At 45.0% G+C, this 13027-nt stretch overlaps 2 protein-coding genes across 3 annotated transcripts in view; one reads left to right on the forward strand and one right to left on the reverse strand.

Annotated features, from left to right (window-relative positions):
* The window catches only part of Acp2 (acid phosphatase 2, lysosomal), an 11388-nt gene extending 444 nt beyond the window's left edge, over nt 1-10944 (forward strand). The window contains exons 2-11 of the mRNA XM_034495643.2: nt 240-335; nt 890-976; nt 2462-2614; nt 2715-2813; nt 2893-2982; nt 3429-3561; nt 4786-4868; nt 5008-5114; nt 5229-5404; nt 7583-10944. Coding sequence (XP_034351534.1) covers nt 240-335; nt 890-976; nt 2462-2614; nt 2715-2813; nt 2893-2982; nt 3429-3561; nt 4786-4868; nt 5008-5114; nt 5229-5404; nt 7583-7716 — 1158 coding nt within the window. The 3' untranslated portion in view covers nt 7717-10944. The remainder of the gene's footprint in view (nt 1-239; nt 336-889; nt 977-2461; nt 2615-2714; nt 2814-2892; nt 2983-3428; nt 3562-4785; nt 4869-5007; nt 5115-5228; nt 5405-7582) is intronic.
* Ddb2 (damage specific DNA binding protein 2) overlaps nt 8811-13027 on the reverse strand; it is a 24411-nt gene continuing 20194 nt past the window's right edge. For both annotated transcript variants that reach the window (XM_034495642.2, XM_076929243.1), the window contains 3 exons: nt 9449-9613; nt 9269-9314; nt 8811-8997 (listed from right to left, as the gene is read on the reverse strand). In XM_034495642.2, the coding sequence (XP_034351533.1) occupies nt 8933-8997; nt 9269-9314; nt 9449-9613 (276 nt within the window). In that variant the 3' untranslated portion in view covers nt 8811-8932. The remainder of the gene's footprint in view (nt 8998-9268; nt 9315-9448; nt 9614-13027) is intronic.

Here is a 13027-nt window from a genome sequence, read left to right on the forward strand (position 1 = left end):
GTTTTCCCAGTCTCATTGCCCACTTCCTTCCCCAGGAGGCATTGCTTTCACTACTTTTCTACCTGTGCTTTTGAGCTTTACCTGTTATCTCAGGTTACATTGCATGGCCCAAACTGGGGTCTTTTTTCTTCGCTTAGTAGAGAAAGATGGAGTGAGGTTTCCTTTCCTGACAGAAGTGGGTCCTGTCCTTAACTAGAAGACCCTTCTGATTCTGTAGACGAACCATTTTCTTTGCTCAGCTGTATCGACATGGAGATCGGTCACCAGTGAAGACATATCCCAAGGACCCCTATCAGGAAGAGAAATGGCCCCAAGGATTTGGTCAGCTAACCAAGGTGGGTCAGAAGCCAACCTGCAAGGTCTCAGGATATGCTACAGAATGAATCACACCTGGAGCACAGAAACTGGGACTACCTAAACTGCTAGTTTCCCACATAGGTTCTCATGGACCAGATCTCTGTTTTGTTGTTCTGTTTTTGTGGTTTGGGAAATTAAACCTAGGACCTTGTTTATGCTTAGCACACTAAGCTACATCTCTGGCTAGGACCAGATTTCTTAACAACTCTGTGCCCGGGACAGAATCATTCACAACTGGCTACTTCTGGAATTAAACTCACTCCTTGCCAAGGGAAGAATGCCTAAATGCCATAGGACTTGTGGCCGATTCCTTCCCTTTGGACATTTTTTTGGGGGGAGAGGGCAGGGTTTGGGTTTATGGGGGAGGTTTGAGACAGGGTTTCTCTGTGCAACAGAGCCCTGGCTGTCCTGGATTCACTCTGTAGACCAGTCTGGCCTTGAACTCAGAGAGTGACTACTGGGATTAAGGATTAAGGCTTGGGCCACCATGCCCAGCTCTTTGGACTTTCTTAACCCTCGGGTCTGCCCACAGGAAGGGATGCTACAGCACTGGGAGCTGGGCCAGGCTCTGCGGCAACGTTACCATGGCTTTCTGAACACCTCTTACCACAGGCAAGAGGTAAGGCTAAGAGTCTGATTGGCAACAAGATTGGGATCTTTGGATTACCTTCTGATCTCAGAGAATCTAAGAGTGAGGCTGGGCAGTCAAGTTTTCCCTCCTGAACTTTTGGTCCCTGGACAAGATATCTAAGAGCTGTCTAGAATACTGCTCTGGAGTCTGAATTATCTCTGCTTGTTTGGGAAAAGACAAAACTGACCAGGGGTCCAACTCAGACGTGAAGAAGGGTCTGATAAAGTACTTTCTGACTCTGAAACAACAAATAGGCATTTTGTCCAAGACATTTATTGTCAGCTAAGGGCCAAGCACTGTGGTAATGCTTTTCCTATGATGGTATACCATACAGTTATGATCTCTGTCTTCATGGGGCTTATGTTGGAGTTGTCTAATAAGCTGGACAGAACCAGGATAAAGCACAGGAGCAGGGGCAGTGAAAACTGGCAAGTGTGCTCGCTTCTGAGGTCCTCTGCTTACCCCAGTGGAGATAACTGTTCCTATGGTTACTGCTTTCAGCCACAGTTGTCTCAATCATCTAGGTTACTGTTCCCTAAAGACCTAGCTCTACCCTGAGCTTGCCCTTCCCTTCCCTTCCCTATTTTCTTCCTCCCTTTTCACAAGCCACCTCTCTCTGTTCCTTTTTTCTCCCTCCTCCCATTTATAAAAGGGAAGGGAGTGTGGTGAGGAGTGATAGCTGCCATTTGGACTCTAGGGTATTACTCTTGTATTTTTAAACAGGGTCTCACTTTATGGCCCTGGCTAGTCTTGAACTCAGAGATTTTCCTGTCTCTGCCTCTCAAATTCTGGAATTAAGAGTATATACCAAACCAGTGGTGGTGGCACACACCTTTAATCCTAGCACTTGGTAGACAGAGGCTGAAAGATCTCTGAGTTCAAGGCCAGTCTGATCTACAGAGAGAGTTCCAGGACGGCCAGGGCTACATAGAGAAACTCTGCTTTGACAAAAGAAAAGGAAAAAAAAAAAAATAGTGTATACCAAACTGAATTAGAGGCACATACCTTTAATCCAAGCACTTGGGAGGCAAAGGCAAGCGGATCCCTGAGTTTGAGGCTAGCCTGGTCTATATAATGAGTTTTAGGACAGTCAGAACTACATACTGAGATCCTGCTTCCATGTGTATGGATGAGGATGTACTTCTCTGGCTGACAAGGACTCTGTTCTTTACGGAGACAAACCAGTTATTGAAGTCTCCCAGACCAGATAGTTTACCAAATGAGTGCTTTTGATGACCAGGAAGGAGTGTTTGAACGAGAGTCATTCCCACAGACTGAGTTTGTTAGACTGTGGTAATAGCCTGTAGCTGAATATTTAAGTCCTTGATGAATAGGGAAGAAGCAGAGAGGGCGTGCATGCACGGTGAGTTTATAATGTACTGAGTAATCATCCAGAACAGGTTCTCCCCTGAGGCTCTGAGGAGGAGCAAACGTGCCTCTACACACGGAGAGATTTGTGTTTCCAATCTACAGGTTTATGTGCGAAGTACAGACTTTGACCGTACTCTCATGAGTGCCGAGGCCAACCTGGCTGGACTCTTCCCTCCCAATGAAGTTCAGCACTTCAACCCTAACATTTCATGGCAGCCTATCCCTGTCCACACCGTGCCCATCACTGAAGACAGGGTAAGACTGGCCAACCCTTCTTAAGTGGTGAGGGAACAACTATGGTTATGAGCTACTGATCCCAGACTCCTTCTCTGCCTGTTTTCCCCTTAATTTGTAGTTGCTGAAGTTTCCTTTGGGTCCATGTCCCCGTTATGAGCAGCTGCAGAATGAGACTCGGCAGACACCAGAGTATCAGAACAGGAGTATTCAAAATGCAGTGAGTTGGGGCCGAGGTGTAGGTCATCAGATTGCTCTTTCCCCAGAGCAGTACTGATCTCCTGATCCATTTTTTATAGCAATTTCTGGACATGGTGGCCAATGAGACAGGGCTTTCGAACCTGACCCTTGAGACCATCTGGAATGTGTATGACACACTCTTTTGTGAGGTGAGCTAACCAGGATGCCTTTTGGGATTGCTCTTCTGTCTTCAATAGGTCCAAGTCTCTAGGGCAGTAGAGCATATTGTCTTGATACCACTGTCCCCACTGGGAAGGCTCAGCAAGCCCATGCTTATGTAACCTGGGAACTTCCCTCATGGGTAAAAAGAACCTCAAAGTGGGAAATGGTTTACTAGTTGTCAGCACTCTGTACCCTTCTCCATCCAGAGCTCAGTGCTGTGAGGTTTCTTCTGTGCTGACTCTGCTCTTCATGCTTGAGCTTCCTTTCCAATGCCTCGATGTCTGCCATGTCTGCAATGGCCCCTCTGCCTCACCTCTGCTCTCCTCTTCCTCCCTCATACACACAGGCACCTTCCCCACCTGGGGAAGAAAGCCACCCTTGGAGAGGCTCTGGCCTAGGCCTAGGGAGCTAACCTGCCTGCTGCGATACACAGCAAACACATGGGCTGCTCCTGCCACCCTGGGCCTCACCCCAAACTGTGCAGCGTCTGAGCCAGCTAAAGGACTTCAGCTTCCTCTTCCTCTTTGGGATCCACGAGCAAGTACAGAAGGCCCGGCTTCAGGGGGGTGAGTGATAAGAACACGCTACTACCCTTTCCTCAAAACTCTCTAGCACTGAAGATCTGCTGTGGGAGCTTCTCACACACTATGCTGCCTAAGATAATTCTCTGTTCTTTCAAAACCAGATCTCCCCTTTGCCATCCCTGCTAGTTGCCCAAATCTCCCAGTCCTCTGGTATTTAGCTAGAGACACAGGTCTCTGTAGCTCTGGTCAAGCCAGCTTAAACTCTATGTAGACCAGGTTGGTCTCACAGAGATCCACTTGCCTCTGCCTCCCAAGTGCTGGGATTAAAGGTGTGTGCCAACCACACCTGATCTACTGTTCTTATTTATTTTATGTATATGACTTATTTATTAAGACTTATTTATTTTATGTATATGAATATACTATAGCTGTCTTCAGACACACCAGAAGAGGGATTCAGATCCCATTATGGATGGTTGTGAGCCACCATGTGGTTGCTGGGAATTGAACTCAGGACCTCTAGAAGAGCAGACAGCGCTCTTAAGCACTAAGCCATCTCTCCAGCTCTGGCCTACCTTTTTTTTTTTTTTTTTTTTTTTTTTTTGGTTTTTCAAGACAGGGTTTCTCTGTGTAGTCCTGGTTGTCCTGGAACTCACTCTGTAGACCAGGCTGGCCTCGAACTCAGAAATCCACCTGCCTCTGTCTCCCAAGTGCCAGGATTAAAGGCGTGCGCCACCACCGCCCGGCTGTCCTACCATTCTTACTCTTAAGTTTCACCCATGTTGAAAGACCCTTCCTCTCTTTCCTAACTACATACCTCCCTCCAGAGAATTGCTGAGACTTTTAGAGAAAATACTAGGGGTAATACATGTGCCAGTTACTTTGAGCATTCAGGGGTACCCATTCTCAAACCTTTGAGAATGCAGTAGTTTTCACAGTATGCATACAGCTGTTGCCCTGGCATAAACCAACATCTTGTGTGCTGTGAAGCAGTCTTAAGTTTACACTGTGTTCATACTGTTAAGTCATGATCAGTGCCTCCTAACTTGTTTCTACACCTGTGTTTATTGTTTAAATACTAATAGCTAGCTTTATCTGTCTTCTCTATAAACTTGACAGTTCTTAGCAGTAGGTGGTGTAGAGTTCCAATATGGTCCCCATGAACTGGAAGAGTTCTGGGTTGGTGATCAAACTAAGACTAGCATTAATGAACCATCAGTGATGGTTCAAGACACTGAACTGACACTTGGAATTTCTCTTCTTCAGGAGTTCTGCTGGCTCAGATATTGAAGAACCTGACCCTAATGGCAACTACCTCTCAATTCCCTAAGCTGCTGGTTTATTCCGCGGTAAGCTTCAACCCTATCCCCAAACACACTTTCCACCCACCCAACACACAAGTATCAAAATAGAAATTAGGTATTTCCCCAGATCCAGTTCCTGGGTTGTGAAGGAACAAGTCTTATGGGCAGCCCTTCTCCCTTACAGCATGACACTACCCTGGTTGCTCTGCAAATGGCACTGAATGTCTACAATGGGAAACAAGCTCCCTATGCTTCCTGCCACATATTTGAACTGTACCAGGAAGATAATGGGTAAGTGGAGCTATCAAGTGTCTTCTAAAGAGGCACTGGGATGACTGAGGGCAACCCAGAGACTCAGCTATGGGCATGGTGAGCATCTCTATCTTGCCTCCTGTCAATTCTCAGGAATTTCTCAGTCGAGATGTACTTTCGGAATGACAGTAAGAAGGCACCCTGGCCTCTGATCCTGCCTGGCTGCCCTCACCGTTGCCCACTGCAGGACTTCCTTCGCCTCACAGAACCTGTCATACCCAAGGACTGGCAGAAGGAGTGCCAGCTAGCAAATGATACTGCAGACACAGGTGAGCTGCCACCCGCTTCTATACTAATCATATCCCAGGACGGTGTTCAGATCACATCCAGAAATCTTCAGGGAGCAGACATATTTGCAGCCATCTTCCCGAGTTTCCCTGGACAACCTCCTCAACCCTAAGACCATTTTTATGTACGCTCCCTGTTCTTCACCCTCAGGTGATATTCTTATCACTGAGAAGTAAGAGTTACCAGGAGAGGATTGTCATTCTCCGCCACATCTTTCAGCTTCCCTGCTTATATAAGACAGTACTCAGGTGTGGCCTCACCACTTAGCCTGTGTCAGGCTCTTCTCCCCTACACTGGGATCACGGTCCCTTCTCTGCTGGATAAGTCCTCTTGCAAAGCTTAACAAAGACTTCTGAGAATCACTTCCGTAGTCTCACTTTCTTTCTCTGATCTCTTTGAGGGATCCTTCAAAGAGTTGCCTACATTCTGGCTTCACTTCCTCAGACTTTTTTATCTCAGACTTGATGTTAAACAATTTTGTATCACCTTTTGCTGCAATGAAGCTGTTGCCAAAATAATCAATTCTTAGTCAGCTTCTCTCACCTCAACAGCACAGTTGTCATTTCTTCCTTAAACACATTTTTTTTATGTGTTATGGACATAGCTCAGTGGTAGATCCATGGCTAGCATGGGTGAAGTCCTGGATTCCCTCCCCAACCGCACTGCAATACAGTAACAACCATTTTCATGACTTCAGTTTTTTTACTTACTACAAACTCCTTGCTGTATTCCTTCTTCTCTAAATAATGAATGGCCTAAGGCTTATCTCTATCCCCTTTCCTATCTGTCCTGACTCCCAAGGGATCTCATCCAACCTCATGGCTTTCCTACCTCATCTCCATGGTAAGTTAAGTTCCACTTTTGTAGGTTGACTTCAATTTATATAACTTCTGATCTAGGCTTTCCCCAAGCTGCTGACTTGAAGCCTCTTCTCTCCATGGATGTCACCTAAGGCATCTACATTGTGTCTAAAGCAGCATCTCTTCTCAGATTACTTGTTCATCTTACATTTGTCAATTTAATGGATGCTACATTAGTCTCATAGTCACACAGTGTACCATTAAGCATTATCTTCCTCACACCCCACCACCCAGTCCACTGGCAGATTCTATCTGCTCTGCTTCTCAGATACTGAGCTCTCATCTCTCCAGTCTAACACTATCAGTTCTTGCCTGAACTGCTCAAAACCCTAACATTCATTCTGGTTTAATTCTTGCCCCTACCAATCTCAAGACAACAGAGTTAATTTCTTTCTTTCTCTTTTTTTCTTTCTTTTTTTCTCTCTTTCTTTCTTTCTTTCGATTAATTTATTTATTTTATGTGAAGAGGACATCAAATCCCACTATAGATGGTTGTGAGCCACTATGTTGTTGCTGGGAATTGAACTCATGACCTCTGGAAGAGCAGCCAGTGCTCTTAACCCCTGAGCCATCTCTCTAGCCCCCCCCACCCCACCCCCCCACCCCGAGTTAATTTCTTAAGAAATATAAATTGAGGCTAAGTGTGTAGCTCAGTTGGTAGGGCACTTGCTCTACCAACTAAACTACAGGGGAAACACCCTTAGTTTAATTCCCAACACTGCATAAACTGGGTGTGGTGATTCCAGCACTCTGGTGTAGGGGAGGAGGATCTACTACACAGTCAATTCTGAGACAGTCTGAGCTATATGAGACCATGTCTTTTTTTTTTTTCTTTCTTTTTAAAAATGTACATGTATCATACAGCAGACCCAGGCTCGCTACCATGACTGCCCTGCCTCTGCTTGGCCTGGATGTCTTCTGTTTCCTAGTGCCCCTTGCTTACTCAGCTCTAATGATACTCTCTTGCTGAATCCAGAACACCAAGCCTGTCCTATCAGATGTGTCCTCCTACCCCCACTCCATGACACTCTACTCTCAACTGTTTTCCTTCTTGACCCCAGGTCTGGTCCTATATCCTCAGTGATTTATAACTTATCTTGTTCATACAGCACCACCAATGTGTCATGCAATGCTTGCTTGTTTACTGCATCTCTTCTCTAGAACGTAAACTCCTAGAGCAGACTGTCTTGACCACCTTTGTACTTCCGCTTTGTCAACACAGTACCTGGCTTGGGGTAGGTGCACTGCATTTGTTGGATGAATACTAATGTTACCTTTTTCTTCCTCTCCCCTGCCCAGAGGTGATTGTGGCATTGGCTGTCTGTGGCTCCATCCTCTTCCTTCTAATAGTGTTGCTCCTCACTGTCCTCTTCCGGATGCAGGCCCAGCCTCCTGGCTACCACCATGTTGCAGACAGGGAAGACCATGCTTGACAACCACTCAGTCCCCTTCCCTCTGCCTCCTAGGGGAGGTGGGCTGAGTCCTTGCTCCTGACTATTGCTGATCCCAACCCAGGGACAGGTTTAGCCTTCCTGATTACCTACGCCCAAATGAATAAGTGAGGCTCGGCTGGGTGCATGACACCTGTGACTCACCATCTTCACGCCTGCAGTTTACCATGTGCTGTGTCGGACACTGGCTTTCTCTAAATAGGATCTGCCTCTTCTACACTCCCTAAGGACTTGAGATACAGACAAGCATTCAGGTTTCACCCAAGACCTGAGATCAAAACAACAACAAAACCCCCCAAAACCTGAAGAAGCTAGTATTTGATCTGCCTAGCTCCTCCACCAAGCCTTGCTCTTTATCTCCTAGCCCACATCTTTGGCAAATGGGTTGGAGGACATTGTTAAAAGAGGCAAAAAACTGCAAATCACTAGGAGTATAAAATATGTCTATCAAGAACCCGGGTCACCCAACAACAAAGTTTCCCTTTGGCTGAGGCTACTGCCAGTGTCACCCTCAGGCAGGCCTGAAGGATACTTGTGCTGTACCTGGATGACAGTGGAGGATACATGTAGGAGTGAAACACATGGAATCATGAAGTGACTCTCCCTCAGCTGGGCTGGACTCTTCAGCAATGTGAAGTGAATGCAGCCGGTGAATCGTACACCTTGACTGTGGCCCAAAATAGGGCTGAAGTAATTCCGAGGAAATGAAGGTTTTGACTGTGAGTGCTGGTCCTGTGCCTTTTTTCCTTCCCCATTTCTGACATTCAAGGAGCACTCTTACCAGATCAGCACTAGGTCTTCTCAGAAGCCCCACTGGACTTTTGGGTTTTTAGTTAGTATACAAAGGATATGCTTTTATTGGCCATGTCAAGATAGAATATAAAAATGTAACAATTCCCTGGTTATTCTGTTACTATACATCAGAAAAAAGAAAAGTACCCCTTGGCTCTAGCATAAACTTGGCCTCCAGGCTAGACACAGCAGGAACCCTGAGGGTAGTAGGTTTACTCTTTAATTTTCTGGAGCAAAATCTAGAGCAGTAACATGCCAGTATCCTAGTCCCACAGTATCCCATGCTACAAATATCCTACTCCAGCCCTAAGAATTGGGTACTGCTGGCCTATTAACAAACAGCTGCCACTTCTCAAAAGAACTCGTTCCAATCTGTGGGGTCCAGTATCGCTGTCCCACATCATCTTTATAGTCTTTCGTGATCTTTCTGAGACCCATCTTCCTCTTGGTTCCAAATGAGAATATGATAACCTAGAAGAAACAAGAAGTCTGACTGACATCTTCTGGTGCTGGTCTGTCTCAGAGGTTGGGGCTGTCTTGGAGAACTAACAGACTGACATTGCCATGACCAGAATAAAGCCAGATGGGTGACCTAGACCAGAGACCACTATCTCCCAGATATATTTACTGCCTACTGCCTTGAAACGAATAGGACAGGGCTAAGGTGAATTTAGCCTCCAATGCAACCCAAGATGAGGTCAGGCTTAGACAGTTAGAGATACAGTTGCTTTTACTTACTTACCCATAGTAGAGGCCAGTGTGTCTCCCATAGGATTAAACTCATTGAGCTGCAAAAGTAAGGGTATCAGTGTGAAGCTGGGGCGAAGGCAGCACAGAGGCAGTACATGGGGACTAATTCTGATCAGAAAGGTAGCTTGACTCCCTGCTTCCTCCCATCACTGTTGGAGGGTCCAAGTCTCACCGAAGTAATACCAGAATATCCTGGATCATAGAGCTGACACATCATCTTCCCCGAGCTTCCGTCAAACACATCTATTGTCCTTAGTTCATAGGGAACACAACTTTTAAGATTAGGATCTGGGTATCGGCCCACAACGATGAGGTTGTACCGTGAATGCCAGGTCGCCTAGGAAACAGAGAGGTCAGTCAGAATGTAAAGTATTCTTGAAGCCAGGGAAGATGACTCAGTCGGTACAAGTACACCTGAGTTTGGGTCCCCAGCACCCCTGTAAAAATCTTGTCATGATGGACCTAGAATTCCCGGTGGGAGGTGGAGACAGGATACCTGGAACGTGCTAGCTATCTACTCCAGCAAAGTTAGTGAGTTCCAGGTTCAGTGAGAAACCATTCCAAAAATAAGGTGGAGAACAATTGAGAAAGACACCTGCTGTCAACCTCTAGCCTGCACACACACAGTATTCTTTAAGGGTTGGATATCGAGCTCTGTGGCAGAGCACTTACACAGTATACATAAGATTGTATGTATGATCCCAGAATCTCACACATAGGCCAGCCTGGTCTACAGAGAAACCCTGTCTTGAAAAACAAAAGTCTGAACAAGGATAATGGGAAAACATTTGTTAAGAGCCAGAGGTGTAAAGACCTTGCTTAGCATGCACAAGTGTTTAGTTCCCAGAATTGCAAAAAAACAAGTTGATATCATCTTAAGAAACTGCAAGAGAGGAGCTAAAGAGATGGTTCAGTGGTTAAGAACATATGCTATTCTTGCAGAGGGAACCTGGTTCAATTCTAGTACCTACATGCCAGCTTACAACTGTTTAAAACTCCACTTCTAGGTGATATAGTACCCTCTTTTGGATTATATACACACACTGTTCATATTCAGTGTGTATATACGAATATATGTATGCACATATATGTATGTGTATATAATATATATACACATATGTATATATACATATTTTTCTCATTTTTAACCACTTATAGGTCAAGAAGAACCCAATACTGCATACAAGACAAGTATGAGGGCTGACTAGATCACTCATCAGATAAAGGCATCTGACGCCAACCATGCCTGATAACCTGAGTTTGATCCCCAAGGCCCATGTAGTAGGAGGGAAAAACCAACTCTGACCACCTGCCCACTGTGGCATGAGGGTATAGGCACATACACAAATTAATAAATAAAAGTGTTTTTAATTTTAAAAGACTTCTCTGTGTAGCCCTGGCTGCCCTGGTTTACATAGTCAGGCCAGCTAGGACTACTATATATCTAGGAGGGGACTTAAAAGTGAGTCGCCCTACATTATACACGCACGCTTGCTTTCTAGGTCCTGAGGATGCCTCACACCATTTCTCTTTCTTCTTTTAAAAACTTTTTAAAAAATGATTTTTGTGTAATGTCTCACTCTATGTACTCCTGGCTGTCCTGGAACTTTTTCTCTATAGATTCAGATGGCCTCAAACTACTGGGATTAAAGGCATGCACCACCACTATCACCTGGTAAAGATTTATTTTTATCTTATATGTGTGAGTATTTTGCTTGCATGTATGTGAGTATACTATATGTTTACCTAGTACCTGCAGAAACCAGAAGAGGGCACTGGATCACCTGGAAGAGGAGTTAGAGACAGTTGTGAGCTGTCATGTACTAGGATTTGAAGTCAGGTCCTCTGAAAGAACAACATTGTTCTTAACCACTGAGCCAACTCTCTAGCTCCTTCCCTGCATTTTCTTAAGGTTGATATCAACTTGGGCATTTTTATTTTGTTATTTGTCTTTGTAATTCTGGGGGCTGAACCTCTGTGCATGCTAGGCAAGGTCTTAACTACTGAACCCCTCTGGCTTTTAACATGTTTTTCCATCAGCCTTGTTCAGATTTTTTTGAAGGGGGGATGCTGGGGGGGAGGATGGATTTTTCTTTCCTTTGTTTTTTCCACCAAGACAGAGTTTCTCTGTGTAGCCCTGGTTGTCCTGGAACTCCCTCTGTATACCAGGCTGGCTTCAAACTCAGAAATCTGCCTGTCTCTGTCTCCTGAGTGTATTGAAGGTGTGTACTACTATTGCCAAGCAGCCTTGTTTAGACTTTAACATAAGATATAAACGTATAACAAAACAAAAAGCCTTTGGTAAACAACACCAAATGACTTAGGTTCTGAAATGGCTCCACTACTAATCTTCCACTATCCACACATAACAAAGACTTGGATATAAAGTCACTGGTGTGAAGGGGAAAGGAAAAAAAAAACCTTCATTCCCTAGATCATACCACTCAAAACAAATCTTGCAGTTATTGGTGTGATAGAATTGGATGGGCTTTTCCTAATTTCAAAACAGTTCTTGATTTTTATGAGACAGGGGTTACACTGAGTAGCCCAGGAATCCTAAGATCTCCAATCCTGCCTCCATCTGAGGTGCCCCATGCATGGCTTCCAGGCAGTTTTGAAGGGAGAAGATAAGATCAAGAGAAGAGGGACTAGAGAGACAGCTCAATGGTTAGGAGCACTGGCCACTCTGAAAGTACCTACAATGTTAGCTCACAATCCTCCGTAACTCCAGTTCCAGGAGATCCCATGCCTTCTTCTGACCTCCAAGGTCACATATGCACACGGTTCATAGACATGTATGCAGATAAAACACCCATACATATACCTGGAGAGATGGCTCAATGGTTAAAAGCACTCACTGCTCCATCAAAGGTCCTGAGTTCAATTCCCACATGACAGCTCACAACTGTCTGATGCCACCTTCAGGTATGCAGATGAATATACAAAAAAATACCCAAACACACACACACACACACACACACACACACACACACACACACACACACACACATATATATATATATGGAGAGAGAGAAAAACCACCCATACACATTACATAAATAATACTTAAGAGAAAATTGGTACTTGCAGTGGCTTGGAAGTAGTTGCTTAAAAAAAAAAATTAGATGTTGTCATCAATGGATATGATGGGACAGAAGAGCACACAGCCTAACAAGAGCAATAACTGGCCTTGAACTCCTGCTTCTACCCATCAGGTGCTAGGATTACCAGTGTATACTACCATACCTGATAATTTATGTGTGCCATCACCGTCCCCCCCGGGGGGGGGCATATTGTGCATGCTAGGTAAACACTCTACCACTGAGCAACATCCTCAGAAAAATCCTTTTGTGTGCATGTGACAAAATCTCAATATGTAGTCATGGCTGGCCTTGAACTCACATAGATCCACCTGCCTCTACCACCCAAGTGCTGGGATTAAAGGCATGTGCCACAATACTTGGCTTCAGAAGATTTTTTTTTTTTTTTGGTTTTTCGAGACAGGGTTTCTCTGTGTAGTCCTGGCTGTCCTGGAACTCACTCTGTAGACCAGGCTGGCCTCGAACTCAGAAATCTGCCTGCCTCTGCCTCCCAAGTGCTGGGATTAAAGGCGTGCCCCACCACCACCTGGCGCCCAGAAGAATTCTTAATATTGTTTATTATTGGTTTTGATTTGAAGTATGTGGGACACTAAGTTTTATTTAAAAGTGTTTATTAAGTACTTATCAAGTGCTAGGCATGGTGTCAGTGT

This window comes from Arvicanthis niloticus, chromosome 2, assembly GCF_011762505.2.
Source record: "Arvicanthis niloticus isolate mArvNil1 chromosome 2, mArvNil1.pat.X, whole genome shotgun sequence".
NCBI lineage: Eukaryota > Metazoa > Chordata > Mammalia > Rodentia > Muridae > Arvicanthis > Arvicanthis niloticus.